We start from the raw sequence: 17314 nt of genomic DNA, 5'->3' as shown, positions 1-17314 counted from the left end.
TTCATAATTTTACTTGCAGAACATTTCTGTCATATGTAAAAATTAGATTAACAAGTTAGCCAATTTATTCTCTCTATTTAATTTATTTTACTTTGCGAACAAGATTATTTTGTTTAAGTTTTAAATTACCAATTTGAAATGTACACGATTCGATTGATCAGTTTGGCGAAGTACATGTCGACATAAGAAATAATGGACCGTGCTAGCACGGCATATTAGTACATTAGCTGAGCAGTACGCTTCTGTTTTGGTTTGTGCCTTTTGTTTCTTCTTGTACCAATCAAGGGAACAAATTTTTGAAAATGTGTTGCAACCTATTTTACAGTTTGAAGTTAAAATATCCATTCAAAGTATGATAAAGGGCACTAACATATAACTAACCACCTAATTATTATAAAATATAATAGTGAAATGCAATGAGTGCGTTATAAAATGTACGATTCTATTCGAATGACAATCTGGTTACATGTGAGGATCATAAACTTATCCAAAGCAAACTTGAAATAGTGACCTAATACTCCTTTAGATATAAACACATTTCCCCTTATTTGTAAATAGTAAACGTCCGAGTATCTTGAGTTCTTTGTTCAATGTATAAATACGAAACTATTTATCGCGTTAAGACAATGAACAAGACACTTAGACAACACAATTATACGGCTGAGAGGAGTTTCCATTGTAGTCAGTATAGCGTCATTGCATACAGAACGTTGGTTGGTGACAGCATTGCATCGTATAACGTAGAGTAGTACTTCATAACAACTACGATATCGTAGTCTCGCTATCAAAGTGGCATTAACTACAGTGCTCTTGTAAACGGTTAAATTGTAATCTATGAAAGATAGGTAAGATAAGCTAATTAGGTGAGTTTGATACTTTACCTCAGTAAGTGGTCTCTTAGTGTAAGCGGTTGACTAGAGTCGTGGTTCAGTTCACTCGATTCGGGAGAACCACTTTCCTCGTCTCCATAATCAGAATTACTCATGTTATCAGCACCTTCTAAATCTTCCTGCGATTTCCCGTTTTCTTGAGTCTTTATATGAATTTGGCTATTTCCAGAAGGTTTCCTACTAGAGTAGTCTGTCCCGTTGTTCATTTTCGCGGTTTCGGGCGAGGAAACACTGCACATATCAGGCGCAGGTAAACCCGCTGTCGTCTGCTGTAGTTGTTGCCGTGAACTATCAACACTGTCAACGGACGAAGTCGCTTGCATTGCTCTGTCAATCTCCCGTATAACGTCTTCCATTCGAGCCCCACTTTCGACCAGGGCGACCACGAGCTGTTTTTGCAACTCAGATAGATTCCCTGACATTTTAGGCCCAATTGTATCTCTCATCTCACTCGCGTTTGCAGTGAGACCAAATCATCCCATCAAAAAATTGGACTTCCCTAACGAGCTATGTGGTAGGTTCTGAGCGAGCGGACTGAATGATTGTGTAGTTGTTTGCCACGAACCTAGCCATTTACTGCACGTTGTGTAGGCTTAGTATATAAGTCTACGTTTGAATTGGCGGTACACGCAATGTTTACTCAGTAAGGTTGCACTCGTAACTGTGACCTCTTCGACATTGTTTGAACGTATCTTCATGACAGTTTATCTCGTGAAACGAAAATTGTTTTTTTTTTAACCCAGTCCTTTAGTCCCTTAATCGTTCTTCGTTTTTAGTGTAGTTACTTAACTCAAGTGTTTTGATGTTTTATGACGAACAAAAGGTAAGCGAGTGTAAATTTGCTTTACACCAAATCCGCAAATGATGTCGAGTTGCTTACAAGCATATTCGGAAGTAGGATTTACGAAAATCAAACGGTTGCGTCGTAGGTAAATGAAACACGAACCCCTTTTGATTCGATACCGAAAGTATTATTTGGAAAGTCAGAATACTGGATGAACCTATAAAGGCAACACCCACCAACGACATTGACTTTGGGCTTTGTTTCTTAGCTAAGTCCGACTTTATGTATTCTACTCAACACAAGATGTCTTGTAGCATACATGTTTCTCTTTTTCTCCTCCTCGACCTATGTTAATTAGAGATTAAAGCTATATACATATCAATATATATATACCTATATACATATATACATATAAATGAATATATATATATATATATATATATATATATATATATATATATATATATATATATATATAGATAAATAGATAGATATATATAGAGATATAGAGATATATATATATATATATTTATATGTATATAGGTATATATATATTTATATATATATAGCTCTAATCTCTAATAATGTGTGTGTGTGTGCACGGTTTCTACATTAAGAAAGACGTGCTACTTAGCAAGGCGTATGCAAGAATCTTCTTATCCTGATAATTAGTAAACGCATCATTGTTTGGTGTTCTTCAGCAACTATAATAAGCCCCACCATTCCCATTTTTTTTTAGAATCAATGCCCATTCCTGCCATTCCCACTCCACAATTGTCGTTCAAAATATGTGATTTTGTCTAATATATGTGTATATAATCATTTTGGTAATTAGTTTAAGCTACACCCATAGTTGCCGGTAGCAGGTCAACCGCTCACTGTTCGCCACCTCGAACATTTTCCTGGTTCCAACCATCCATGTGACATCATCATAATTGCATCGTGAATCCGATGGGTAACCGTCAGAATCTTTAAACAGCTTTAAATAAACTGAACGAGAGACTTCCTCATTGGACTACTTTATATTAATAAGCTGTGACGTAACATTCTATAATTAATGGTACAATGCCAAAGGTCATTTGAGGATCATAGTCTACGTAGCTAGCAACGCTAATACGGCAATGACGATCTTTATCAAGTTCAGATCCTCTCATCACTTGAATTCATGCTGCGACATTTCCTCTAAATAACTGTGCAAGTACAGCCCATCAGGAGAAATAATGACGAACTGGGCGTCGTTGTCATAGTCTTGTCATAGATTTAAACAAACTCAGAAATCGTTCTCTTAACAACTTGGACATTTCGTTCAAGATATATGAATTAATTCTGACAGTATTGTGAGATCAGCTTTATGATATCTCGTCAAGATTTACGGTCTTACGTCATTAATAGGAATAAATATTCACCTATGCAATTATTTCTTTACATATATCATGATTTGAAAAACAAAAAGAGACAAGTAGGTTAATTCGCTTTCTCCTCCCTCACCGTCTCCACTATCTCCTGCTCCTTCGTCCCTTCTCCTCCTCCATTATATTGTATTGTCCTCCTTCTCATACTCCTACATCTCCATCTCCATCTACCCCCTTTCTCTTTTCCCGTCCCCCTAACACCTCTGTTACCTCCTCTTTCCCATCCTCCCTGTTCTCCTCCTTTTTCCTCCCTCTATTCCCCTACTCCTCCTTTCTCGCGACCGCTTTACCAATTACAAATGTTGATGCCTTTAATCAAAGGTCTACTTTAAAGTTCAGCTACTCGTTTGGGGTCTGGTGTTTGAAAGTGGTTTAACCAGTTTCTGGTGCTGTTGTTCACTCCAATCAAATGCGACAAGCACAAGACATATATTTAGTAACATGCTGTGACATCTTCACACTGAAGCATTTACAAGGAGAGTTGCTGATTTAGAATTGATATTACCTATAAAGAATTGTGTTTATTTTATTCTTAATTCATGCAGTTATGTTTTCATGGTTATAGATGTTATAGTCTCCGGGTAAAGTAGAGAGCATTGAAGTCAAACGTAAAGGTTATTCAAGGTTTAAAATGAATTTACCATTTGTCAAATAAAGTCACCGAGAAAGTGATAGCAATCCCCTTTCTCCTAAATCGCATTCTCAACTTAAGTGAGCGAAATGATTTTCTCCCTTTATTTACAAAACATTCAATTTCATTTAGATATCACGGTGGTGCTCCGCTCATACTTTGAGATTATTACAACGATCTCAATGCATTCTATATATGTTGTTAGGAAATAAAACGCTTTCCCGCTGTTTAGAATGAACCGTGACCTTTGACCAATGCATGGACATAAGTAAAGTATTCCCATCGTTACGGATGGAGAATTGTGTCAACTGTTAAGGTTTTATCGTACATAGATATTGTATATTTATGTACTGTATACTACGACTGTTTTGTCAGTGGAATGGGCTGAGTTCTTAACTTTTTCTTTATTCTCGAGGATGGGGGCTGAATCTCACTTGAAGTGTAAGTAGTTGCGGCCCTGTTGAGTCAATGTCGTGTTCGTCTCATAGCAAAGTTTCCTGCACCCGTTTAATCAGCCTTGTGGATCTGTACACTCAAGGGTAGTGTAGGATGTAAAATTAAGTGCTCTTACTGGTACTCGTACTCATATGCAAATTTATAATTGAACTCGTACTCATGCTGTTGTATCCACGGTACTCATACTGTTGTACCTACGGTACTCATGCTGTTGTACTCACGGTACTCGTGCTGTTGTGACCACGGTACTCACTCTGTTGTAACAATGGTGCTCATGATGTTGTACTCACGGTACTTATGCTGTTGTACTCACGGTACTCATGCTGTTGTAACCACGGTACTCATGCTGTTGTTCTCGTACTATACAAGTCTGTGGAGGATTATAGAACAGCCTTTCTCAATGTGAGCCTAAGCCTTCGTAAACTCGAACAGGTTTGTAAACGGTTATTGACGACCTCTTTTTGAGTTATGATTGCATGTGAGAACTCCTATTTTGACCAACATGATTTAATGTTAAAATAATGACTTTTGATTTAGATATTGTGCTGCTGTATGTTAGTAATACAGCATGGACGATTGTGAACGCATTTTATGATTTTTTTTTTTTGATTGTGCCCTCTAATGTATTTTTTGATTCTGGAATGCGCCTTTAAGGCTAACTCAGGCTAACTGACAAAGATGAGATATCGTTTTACAACAAGAGATGTTCCTTGCATTACATAAGGCCAACAGAGCACCAAGTGGTTATACCTAAACCCTCTTTGCCATTGACTATACTTTATCTAACGTTGTTAATATGTCATTTGAGGAAGTCAAATCCTTATGGTTTATTTGTCATCTGGGGAGCTATTCGACAGTTTTGTCTATGTGCTGGACTTTCAAGTTATCTCGTAGTTATAAGGTGGTTTATACTACATCCGAATTATAACTATGTGATTTAAGTGATCAATTAATTAGCTGCTTTCAAAACTGCAGGACATTCTCGGGACCGCTAGAATTAAGTTGGTGACTTATGTTACATCATTCTAGTCATGGGTTGAGAAAATTCTACAAACAACTTATATGGTGGCAGCCGTCTCCTGGGTGTATCTGTATCTCAATATACCCTATAATATCACAACCGTTGTAGAAATGTAACGTGGCCTAGCTCGAGCGTTTTAACATAACAATACAACCAGAATAGGTTTGATTGTGCCATCCGATGTTATCCTTAACTCGGCCACAAATCACCACGGGACGAAGGTATTGATGACACCCTCATGAAACTACTTCAAGGTTTTCGAACTTTTCCTTCATCAACTTATGCTGTTATGGGTTTCACGTATGGCGTATAGCATCGAGAAAGAAAGTTATCCTTTAATTACTTTAGTCAATGCAAACAGCTGCTTTAAAGAACAATGGAGACTGATTTGCATACCAATCGGCATATCGGATAATTTCCTTGTTGGAAAGGTTTTACTTGACTGTCAATGCCATTTACTCTCTTCTCTATTTCTAAAATAAATATATTGTTATAAGGTTATTGATGAAGGGATACATAAGCGGATAGCCCATATAAACCATAGTTGGAATTTTATTGCAGACAATCATTCTTAAAGCAGGTGTAATATTGCTTTTAATCCTTTTGTCTTGTAAATAATTCAGTAAACTTTATGGTAGCGTGATCAAAGATTCGAAACAAAAACAGACTGTATTCAAAGTTGTGTAACTAAGGCTATCGTTGCGATCACATGACTTATAAAGTACGCATAACACACTTTAGAGGTTTAGTTCGTTAAACTTTCATCATGCAGGGTTATATATGTAATTTACTTTGCTTTCCTCATTCAAGGAACTAAATGGATTTCAAGGGGGTGAAGTTACTTTTTACAAAATAATCGATCCCGTACCTGCATACCCCTTCCTCTCTCTCTCTCTCCACCCACCTCTCTCCATCTCTCTCTATCTCTGCCTCGTCAGACATTTGTCGAGCAAGTGTTCTAGGCATGCCGTAATATTACAAAAGAGATATAATCTGACGTTTTCGGAGGTACTACAAGCCGCTTATTGTGACAATAATGACAGACAAACTATAATGCAATTCTGCATATATTTTTGTGTGTGTATATTCGGAGGAACTATTATATCAAGTTGGCAACAGACTGAAATATCCATTTTGAACTATTTTTGTAAAAACAACCATTTTTTTTTCGATTGATATATAACTGTTCAAAAGAAGTGACAACGGCTCCTTAAGTCGCAAGTCGAAGTATTCATATAACATGACAGAGATGGTTGTTGCTGAACATTAAATTAACGACATGATCTTGCAAAGCCAGGTTACTTACTAAAAGTAATCATGAATTTCTTTTAGTAATAGCTAAAGATCAGTACGCGAATGATTTTTTCACTGCTTATTTTACCAACTAATATCTAGCTCGACCGATCTACTCTGTCTATATATGTTCGCATGGCATCGCCAAAACAAGCTTAGATAATTAAGAAATAACAAATCATTTCGAAATTTCATACCACCCCGAAGTTAAAGAGTGGTTAGATTTTCAACGGTATAAAATTAACATAAGAAATGAATGATCATGTTACCATTCTTTCATCAAGAACAACATGAATATTCACAAACGTTGCTTTACTTATACATGTTGGTTTATTCTCTGCCAATACATTTTGCTAAAGTTTCGTCCAATTATATAGCTTTTATGTGGCTCTAAAGTGCAGACCGCCAAAAGTATTATGTCTGAAAGGCATATCTCCTGGTGGAAACATTGTATTCAGTACGAGATCAGGATGCGCGGCTTCCACGGAATTATTTTTCTAACTATTTGTGAACATTTAATGGGTGTGAAGACTCGCGCAAAAAGAAACGTCCAATGCCGGTCATCTGACCTAGTTTCGAATGAGGTGTAACAGAAGTGTTAGACACCACCATCGATCCCAGAAAATGCACCCACAGCTTGCTACCGTTGGTAATTAGACACTAGTGTACAGTCAGTACAAACAGCTGCGGTCAATACCCACAGCACAGTGTACAAACGATACAGCGATGGACATCTCATGACCAGCTAATGATAACAAGGTGTCACGTTTCCTTACTGTCTGCATTTTGTAGCGACAAGAGAAAAACTTCACTTGCAAGCAACGGAAAGTTAACTTTTTAAAGATGGCAGCACGCGGTTTGGGGCGAGTCTTCAATGCCTTCAACACCTTAGTGTAACACCTCGTCAATGGAATTACAGTTATTGCACTTTGTTTTATATATGCACATGATTTTGGTTGACCTTTATGTAATTACATATTCTGTTTAAAATTAATTTCGGATAATGATATTCTGTCATGGACATATGATCGATGATGGTTCCCAAAGACAAAGTGCATTGTTTACATTCTAGAATATGTCTTGCCGAGACATCGCAGCGTGTCTGTAACAAAGTTTGGATACAGATAACAATGCTTACACGAATTAAAGGTCTTGAATGTAACCTTATATGCTATTGGCTAGTCCAAATTAATAAATAAAAATATTTGTATCCAAATATTAGTCAGTCACAGCCTTGTCCTAATTTCGGTGTCAAAATATAATCCACATAATTCGTCCACAGGGTATTCACGTTTCTGCACTGACGAATATTCTCCACGTAAACTGTATAACAATCGTTCTGTATTTATTTTGTTTTCCTTGTTTGACCGTTATGAATACAATCGTGAGCCAATCGCAGATGGACTCGATAGCATTACAAACTGTAGACGCATGTTAAAAGCCCCTCTGACTTACACACTATATCATAACGTGTGGTCTCTTAAGTCTAATTCAAAGTTCTCACTTGCTAAACGCTTACCCATCACCGGATAGCTGACAAGTTGGCTATTTATAGCACCATCTGTTTTCCGTATTTTGCAGATTTTTTGCAATGAGAGCTTGACATTTTCGTCACTTGTAAACAAACCTCTTTACTCAGTAGTAAAAACATTTTCGTACGCTTCTCCTGGTAGGCCTGAAGAGGTCTAAACTTGCCTCAATTGATCCAATAAAATAAGATGTTCTCCCTGATGCTTTTTGGCACTTTTCCTGGTAGGAGTTTGCCATCCAAAGTAATGTCCGAGTTTGCAACAAGTAGTGGATATGCTAATCCAGGTATAGACTATAGATACCCATCTCGTGTGATTACAATAGTACACTGAAAAAGCCTACATACCTCTGCTAAACTTACGCATTGCAGATATTGCGATTATATATATTGTACAAGTAAGGCATAGGATCCTTTTATAACTTCTATAAAAGAAGAAACGATTAACGATAATAAGTTACTCGAGTTATTCCTCTTTTATTATCTATTATTTCTGTAGTTTATGATTCCCACCGTTAAAATGGGTTAATCAATAAGAAAGGTCTATATTAATCAGAACTTACTAGTGTAGAAAACAAACTTTGCGAATAGTTGTTTACAAAATATAAACCGTTTTAGTTTTCAATTATTTTTATTCGCTGCATGAGGAGAAATATGTCTTGATTAATTCACACTTGTGAAATCAACTATAGGTAATATCAAGTATTAGTAGAGTGTACTTATGATTCATTTTACTTCACATTATAGTTTTAAGGAATATACTGTTTTTAATTATTGTGAAACACTCTTGGGCAGGTTTGCAGTTCAGATGAGATTCCTCTCTGTGTCCTCTTCTTGTTCCTCTTCTTATGGTGTGTTCATTTTGTCGCGATTTGTTTTCTGCTTTACTTTAGTTTTCCCAAGGCTTATAGGAAGCCAACAGAAGCTCATTTGAAGCACTGCCCAAGAGATGAACGAAGACGAACACCGGATTATATCAAGCCTTTCTCAATCCTTCTCTTTTTTGGATCAATTTTGATCAGTTTTAAATAAATGCAATAAATTACGATGATCTCACAAAAGAACCATCATAAGGCCGCGACTTTTTAAAGTCCATATTTCAGTAAATATTGTTTATGAGATATATATATATATATATATAGGACTTATTTTGAAATCCATTACCCACTTACTTCCAAAGAGTGGATATTTCACTCTTTTAAAAGTGTACCTGATGAAAGTTACTGTTATACCACTTAATGTCAGTAGTTTAGTTTCGAAGCGAGTGATTTCTTCCACTCTATTGGCATAAGAGCTAAGTTTCACTCTGAGGAGGAGGAGACTGCAAAAATAACCTTTCTAATGAGGGATCAAGTGTGGTCTCTCACAAATAGTGTAATAACCAAAAAGTTTAATTTGGGTTTTATGTATATATAAATACAAATCACACTAACTTTTATATATATTTTTTTATCTTCCTTACTTGTTTTTAACAAACCAAATCACTTGCTCTCAATTTCGTAATCAGTAATATGGTAACCTTTGCATTTATCTGTAACCAGACCAGCTTTTCATCAGTCGTTCGGGAAAAGTACATATTTCTTTAAATATTCTTTAACCACTGTAAATGATTCACAATTTTCTACTAATTCCTTAATTCGATTTTTTGTTAATCTTAGTGATGATCAGCCTGTTGCAGTTTAATATATTTGTTTGTTTTTTTTGGGGTTATGACTAGTGTTAAACTAAACCCTTGGTTATTTCGAGATGCGAGAAATCTCACGTAAACCATATATTAAGAAAGAGCAATAAACCTCAACTTTACATGAATTAATGACCTCATAGCTAATCCGTGTTCTGGTGATCCATAGTTATAACATAAGTGATCAATGACCTCATTATTCAAATCCTCTCTTTAATATGACGTTCATTTATGAAGTTGGAAGACAAATTATCTTCGCTTGTTTTATGTTTTTTTTTTTTTTCGTGTTGTTTTTTTCCTTTTAATTTATCGGCTTTTCCATCTTTTGAAATATATTTAGTACTTGCTTTATGAGCCAACAATTTTTCGTATCTTTCTGCTTTCTTTTTGACTTATTTTTTGGAAGAATCATTTACATATTTAGTAAATTGACTCATCGATACAACGATTAATGTTTGGTACAGAAAATCAGGAAATGGAAGCCTCTTCAACTTGGATACATGTCCACTCAGAACAGTGAACCTAATGTGTTATGTATAAGTCGACAAGCAGTTGACATCACCAATATACTTCCGATTGATTTTGATATTTAGATCTTTGAAAGCTTTTGAACTTGATGGGGGAACCAAATAAGACTGATCAATACATTAAGAAAATATGAACAGTTTCTTTGTCAGAAAAAAAAGTAAACACATGCAAAGTAATATTTTGCATTTTGTCAAATAATCGATATTCTCAATATTATTTGGGCGAGTTGGTTGTTCATTCATTCTCTCAATTGTCATTCACTCAATCTCTCATTCATCCATTCATTCATTCATTCATTCATTCCTTCATTCATTCATCAATCCAGACATGTGACTTTGAACACAATTTCATCAATGACGTTATACTCAGAACCTTTATTGCCGAATCTGGAGCAATGTTATTTACAATAATTAAACTAATGGGCTAATTCGAATAGCAATTCTGGTAGTTCAAATAGGCGTATACCTTGTTATATACATTGAATTGGAAGCCACCCGACGTGTAAGTTGTAATCGATAAGCCTTTGCGGGCTTCTTCCACATTTCTGGTCGTTTAAACGTCGTAAAAGTAACTGCTGATTATTATTATCATTATTATAATATATATACGAGAAACGACTCATACTTAATAATGCGCGCGTAAGATTTGTTGTTGTTGGTGTGATCACGCAGCATGTGCGAGGTAGCACAAAACCCATAGTGAACAGATAAGTGAAGGGTGAAGAAGGAAAGGTAACGCATGTTTTAAGCAATTAACGAGGTTACTGAAACTCATGGGAATGAGGAAACGTAAGCTAAACCTTTTATACCAGACCACGTCTTTACATAGTCCTTACCGGATTTGTTTTTCTTTTCTTTAGTTAGCATTGACTGTGCAGTCGTGTTGCAATATGGTTGGCAGTGTTCTGGTAGCGACGGTCGATATTATTATGTATATTCACCTATGCAATCCTCTCCTTACAATGTTACACCTTTTCCAAATCTCACCTACTAATCCCGTGGCCCATTGGTCATCTCCATTTCAACTAAAGGCTTTTTTGTATGTGTGCTTGTTTTCTTTGTTTGTTTGCTTTATTTTTGAGTTTGTAGTTTATAGGATTGTATGGTATATTTTCTTCTTCATCAGGATATTTCGATTTAGATCTCACCTACTAATCCCGTGGACCAATGGTTATCCTCATTTCAACTAAGGTTTTTTTTTTTTTTTTGGTTTTTTTGGTCTTTTGAACAAGCGTTTGTATGCCTTTGAATATTTAACCATATTTCATATATATATATAAATATATATATATATGAATATATATATATATATATATGAATATATATATATATATATATATATATATATATATATATATATATATATATATATATAAATAAATATAATGATGATACATAGTGATACATCCCTTCAAATCTATGGGTCCTAACATTTGTAGAACCTGTACACAAACCGTCCTCTCCTCCTTTACCTCATTACCATATATGTAAAACGGTCAGTAATAAACATTAAGCAAATTAGTCAGCAGTAGTACCAATATCCCTCCTCCCCCTCCCACCTCCCCATCCCCTCCCACCTCCCTCCTACCACCTGCACCCTCCCACCTCCCCCCACACCCCCAAAAATAATCAGCTCATTGCTCCCAGGGGTAATTAACACCCTCCACCCACGCCTGTTGGAAACTACTGCTTTAAATTCACGACCTCCGTCATGCAGAACGCCATCATTTGAAACTCCTCCGTAATATTCAACCAAATGATGTAATATCTCTTAATTTACTGGCTGTATAGTTAAATATCTAGGGTCAAAAGGTCCTCTCAGTTTTTTCTCCTTCTTATTTTCCCCTTTATTCTTTCTTTTTTATTATTCTTTTTTATTTATTTTAATTCATCAAATACTTTTTGCTTACTATACTAAGTCGTCGAATTACCCACACGGGTTTCAAAAATTTGACGCCTATCTTGACAGCCCTTAATTCACTTTCTTTATGTTCCCTCTGAGGAGAAATATTTCGTATCGCGGCATTAAATGTCTGGCAATATGAACGGAAACGTCCCCCCACTCATGTCGTTTCGGCTATCCATCATACTGCGTCAGCGGTTAGGCGCTTTCCTTTATACTCGCCGTCTTAACAAACACTCCGTTACGTTCATTCATTCCATTGACTTGAGGTCAACACCAACCATGTACACAGTTTAAAGAGACGAGAGCTGGGTTTATTTAACCTCTTGACAAAAAAAACAAAAAAAAAAGAATAAAAAGCTATCTCTCTATCTATACAGTGTTGTACAGATGTTTTCATCAAACAATGTGTATTTTGTTGTTATTTTTACAGTGGAAGTTCATTAAATGTTAGTTAGTTGCTTTAGTCGGCTGGTAGACAAGTTTGTTCGTTCATTCGTCAGTTTGTATATGGTACGGTAGTATGTTGGTTAGGTCGTTTGCTCGAACGTGTATTGACTATATGCTTCGTTGAAATGTACCTGATGCCAAGATTAAACTCTGTGACTGTTTTCTCATTTGATTATGTTCCGTTTGCTCGTTCGTTCGTTCCTTTCTAATGATTGTGCCCCTTTCCCTGCTAAAATGCGATACAGTTTGAATGTTCGCTGAGCTGCCAATATCCTCTGTATGAAGACGTTCATGAACAATGCAACTTGTGGAGATACATAACATAAGAATTGTAAACAGAAATCAAAAGCATGCCATAATTCACTCAGCTTCTCCGACCAAAAGGCAGTCACAAAATATCACCAAATATGCAAATATCAGTCACACATCCTTGCCGAAAAATTATATGATGTATGGACGGGATTTTCACCAACAGATGCAATACTTTTCCAAACAGTTTGTTCAGCCACCAACTTCAACTGACAAGAAAGAGGAGGTCACCAGATGGACAGATATAGAACCATCAGTAGAAATGGAACCGGAAGTGAACCCGCTAAAATATCGATACATATACGAATATACCTCATTGCAACTGTGATAGTGTAATGAGATAAACGGCGTCTAGCCTAATACATGTGGCATGCTCTTTTGATTTCTGTTACAATTCCTATGTTATATATTTCTCCATAACTTGCATTTCTCATGAACATCTTCATATGCGCAAATTTCATACAAAAGAATATGTCAATATTTATTTTTATTTTATTATGGTGATGATAATGATTAATAGCAAATTCAACATTTCTCGTTATATGACAACATACTTTAGGGAACAGCATGAATCTCACTTCTCACTTAGCTTCGTCAACCTTCACCATTTTGCAGAATGCAGAATATGGTTTTATTTTTAAAATGTTGTCGTGATATAGCTTTTGAAAAAGACATAAAACCAAGAACTAAGAAAACTCAAAAAATCATATTCTCTTTTGGAGATAATACAGATTAAATGTTCCTTTGTACAAAACAGGCGGAAGACTTGATCAAGTCTTAATATGACATCATCAAGCCACATTATTTTTTTTATATTATTATTACTTTTATTATTGTTTAATACAATGATTGCTTTCTGCGATGACGATGGGTTCTGCTAAATGCTAAATCAAACAAGATCGAACTCTTACGATGACCTAATGACATCATGGTAGTCAGACTCTCAGTGCCGACAGGGTTACCATTCTATACCTTAAAAATGGGAAGAGAATAAAAAGAGGAAGTAATTCTTGTCCAGTAATTCTTGTCCAGATCCGAATGACGCTATGATATCATAGATTTATAAATTGATATATCGTCCCCACTTACAGGTGGGTAGGAAGCTTCCAAAATTGGGGGGGGGGCATAACATCAGAGGGGCACTTTCTCATTCCACAACCACCACTCGTTATGCCATAAACCGATACACACCGGCCATATCACTTAAATATATATGATGTGTTAGTACGCCTATCAATACTATTTATTGACATTGTTTATTGTTAACCGTGCTACAACAAGATATGGGATGCTATTTTAGAAATAGCATGTACAGACTAAAAATACATAATAAAAATAAAATATTAAAATTAAAAAAGGCTTAAGATATCCACAAAACAGTTCTTCATTAAAGGGGCACATTTTATTTGCCAGTAGGGCACATTTGCTAGTTTGGAAAAAAAGTGAGGCACGTGCCCCCAGTGACCCCCCCCCCGGCTCCTACCCCCTGCCCACATATGTAATGTAATAACTAGGATATCTTCCACAAAACATTCCTTAACTATCGGGGGTGGGGATCGCTCGTCACAACAATATATTTACCTATAAGCTAAAGCTGACGTTTTGGTCTCCTGTTAGGGCCAATTTAAAAAAATCATAATCAAGCTCTCAAATCTAGCTTCAGTGAATATGAAAACCGTACCTGAAAACGAAAGGATGTTCGTGGGTTTTTTTTCTTTGGTTTTTCTCTTTTTTCTAGGGTGAAGGTAGGCTAGTATGTGTCTTAAAGCAGTCTGTTAGATATAATATCTGTTTTGCACTCAAGATATTGCAGTTACGTTATAGTTATAGCCGTCCCAATAGTAGACAAAATCTTCCGCCCTATCTTTATATGCAAATTATATTCAGGTTAAATTACCGTTATGATTTAAATAAAACTTGTGCTTGCAGTTACTCCTCTGTCATGTAATATTTGTTTAAAATTTGGGCTACTGCTAATTAATATCTTCAAACAGCCCCCCAAAAAAATAGAAACTTCAAAAAGAATCTTCACAAATTTTCAAGTTTTGTTTGATGTTATTAAATATCGGCATCTCTGATGATCGCAATATGGTGTTATTTTTGTTCTTCTTCTTCTCCAAAATACAAATATCAGCCATCCACCGTCCCCCTTAACAACTATCACGTTACCATTATAACCGCTAGCACGACTCGGCAATCGGGGCGACTCGATGACAGTATTGGGCGCCTGTACGCTAACCCATAGGAAGACACTTGTAAACACCTTCCGATTACCATCTTCTTGGTCAAACATTAGTAATATTATACCTCTCGTACTGTCAACAAGTCGCCGCAATTTCGTTACAGATAACTTCGTTTGGTTAAATCCTCATTTTCCATCAGAGAATTCGTTGATAACGAAGCTTGGAGGTGGGGTTTTTTTTTTTCTTGCTATTTTTTTTTCTTTTTAATTGTCTAATAGCTCCGCTCTGTGAGAAAAAAAATAAACAGATACAATCTTGTTTACTCGTTATCTTTGTAAAACAAAGGCGTTTAGCGGTTTCAGTTCAAACAAATTTGGATGGGAGTTGATTGTTTGACTAATTTCCGAAGGAACAGATGAACATTTTAATACTACAACCTTTGTATATGCAGTCCAGCGGTACCATACCAAGAAATTGCCAAGCAACATTTGCTGGGAAGTAACAAAACAACTTTTGTTTGCGAATGTCAAAAAGAGTTACAAAGACTTAGGCTATTCTCCGTTCGATTTGTCTCTTGTTAATTAACAGTAATGACTTTTTAAACAATTCAACTTTTTACTTCCGCTAATTGCACCAGAAAGCAGTAAATACTTCACAAATCCAAATATGCGCCATGTCTGGGGTTTTCATGGTCAAACATTTCACAGTTTGATTGTCAACCTATATACTAGTACACTAGCAAAACGTGGCATAACAAAAAGATATTTGAGTGGTTATTACCATTTGAACAAAATTTAAATAAAGAGATAGTCACCGTTTAGCCCACTGTGGATTTTTTGTGTCCCACAAAATAATGTAAGGTGACATGTGATAATGTTTTGTTAACGTGTATACTTAATACCATCGTTGCTAATAGTGCAACTTTCATTAAGTTTATAAAAACCATATTACGTTTTCATAGGTACGGTAGTTTTTTTTTCTCTCACTAATTCTCGACCAGACTATACCTGCAGAAAAATTTTAACACACAATAAACTATAACGGATTGTAGAATGATTTACGTCCAAAACGTTCTTTTGTCCTCAAAATATATCTAAGATAACATAATTAGGCCTACTGCAAAAACTTAAATTATTTACTTCCGTACATTTATTTTCCAAAGTATTTAAAGCTTCAAAAAGCACACCTTTTTATGACTTTCATCCTTTTTATGGAACATAAAAATACTACCGCACTGATGTACTGTTAAATTCGTAAAAACTGATGCTGGTAAAGGAGAAACACTTAATTCATTTCAATATGAATAATGACTCTTGCAATATGCCCATGAATTTAAGCGGGTTTTCATACTACAAAGAAGCAAAGTATAGCCATATTTGAACACAAGGACAACGGGAATATACCAGCATACATTGCATGTTATCAATCATTTATTAGTTACAGGTTTGCAAAAGGTAAATGAGGAGAAAAATGCATCTTAACCATGAACAGTTGCAGTTACATGATTATCTTTGGTCTCATGCAGAGTTAATTAGACCGATCATATACTTATTTACTCATCTATTTATATATTTATTTATTCATTCATTCATTCATTCATCCATCCATTTTGTTGTTCGGTCGTTCGGGTGGTCATTCATTCATTCATTCATTCATCCATCCATTTTTTCGGTCGGGTGGTCATTCATTCATTCATTTGGTCGGTCATTCATTTATACGCAGAAAAGCACAAAAGTCGCACAATTTCTTCTTGGGCTCAAAGTTCAACGCCTGTACCCCTTACAGAACTTTCATACAGCAAATGTTTTCTAAACTGCATAGCGTATTTTGCATATAAGAATCGGGAAGGACCCATATAGGATTATTTCCATTGTAGTCATAACGTTTTAAATCCGACTTTCAGCTATTTTGCACCGTTTCGAAAGAGATGGAATTGGTCATACCTTTCGGATGAAACAATAGTACATACTTCGATGAAATCTGCTGGCGGAGTACGTACAGCGGGCGGAGAGAGCGAGGCCGGGAACCGGGTATAACAAATATCACCGTTTCCCAGTTTTGAAGTCTACATTATGACAATGACAATATATTATTTTTCATACCATGTTTCTCCCAGAGCCCAACCTCCCCCTCCCCCCCCTCCTCCCCCTCCCCACGCCCGTTATGTATGACACTCCATCCGGGTGTATCTGGAAAACATACATGCATGTTTACTTTCTAATGTCATGGACGGTACATCGTGAAAC

The 17314-nt window shown here is 35.9% G+C and overlaps 1 protein-coding gene and 1 long non-coding RNA gene across 2 annotated transcripts in view; one reads left to right on the top strand and one right to left on the bottom strand.

Annotated features, from left to right (window-relative positions):
• LOC139980647 (uncharacterized) overlaps window positions 1–1913 on the bottom strand; it is a 44973-nt gene extending 43060 nt beyond the window's left edge. Inside the window, exon 1 of the mRNA XM_071992451.1 lies at window positions 882–1913. Within this exon, the coding sequence (XP_071848552.1) occupies window positions 882–1336 (455 nt within the window). The 5' untranslated portion in view covers window positions 1337–1913. The remainder of the gene's footprint in view (window positions 1–881) is intronic.
• The window catches only part of LOC139980655 (uncharacterized), a 137270-nt gene that overhangs the window by 38285 nt on the left and 81671 nt on the right, over window positions 1–17314 (top strand). The gene's annotated exons all lie outside the window — the stretch shown is intronic.

Source organism: Apostichopus japonicus, chromosome 15 (assembly GCF_037975245.1).
Source record: "Apostichopus japonicus isolate 1M-3 chromosome 15, ASM3797524v1, whole genome shotgun sequence".
NCBI lineage: Eukaryota > Metazoa > Echinodermata > Holothuroidea > Aspidochirotida > Stichopodidae > Apostichopus > Apostichopus japonicus.
The sequence above is the reverse complement of the archived record's forward strand: the minus strand, read 5'-3'. Positions and strand labels throughout refer to the sequence as shown.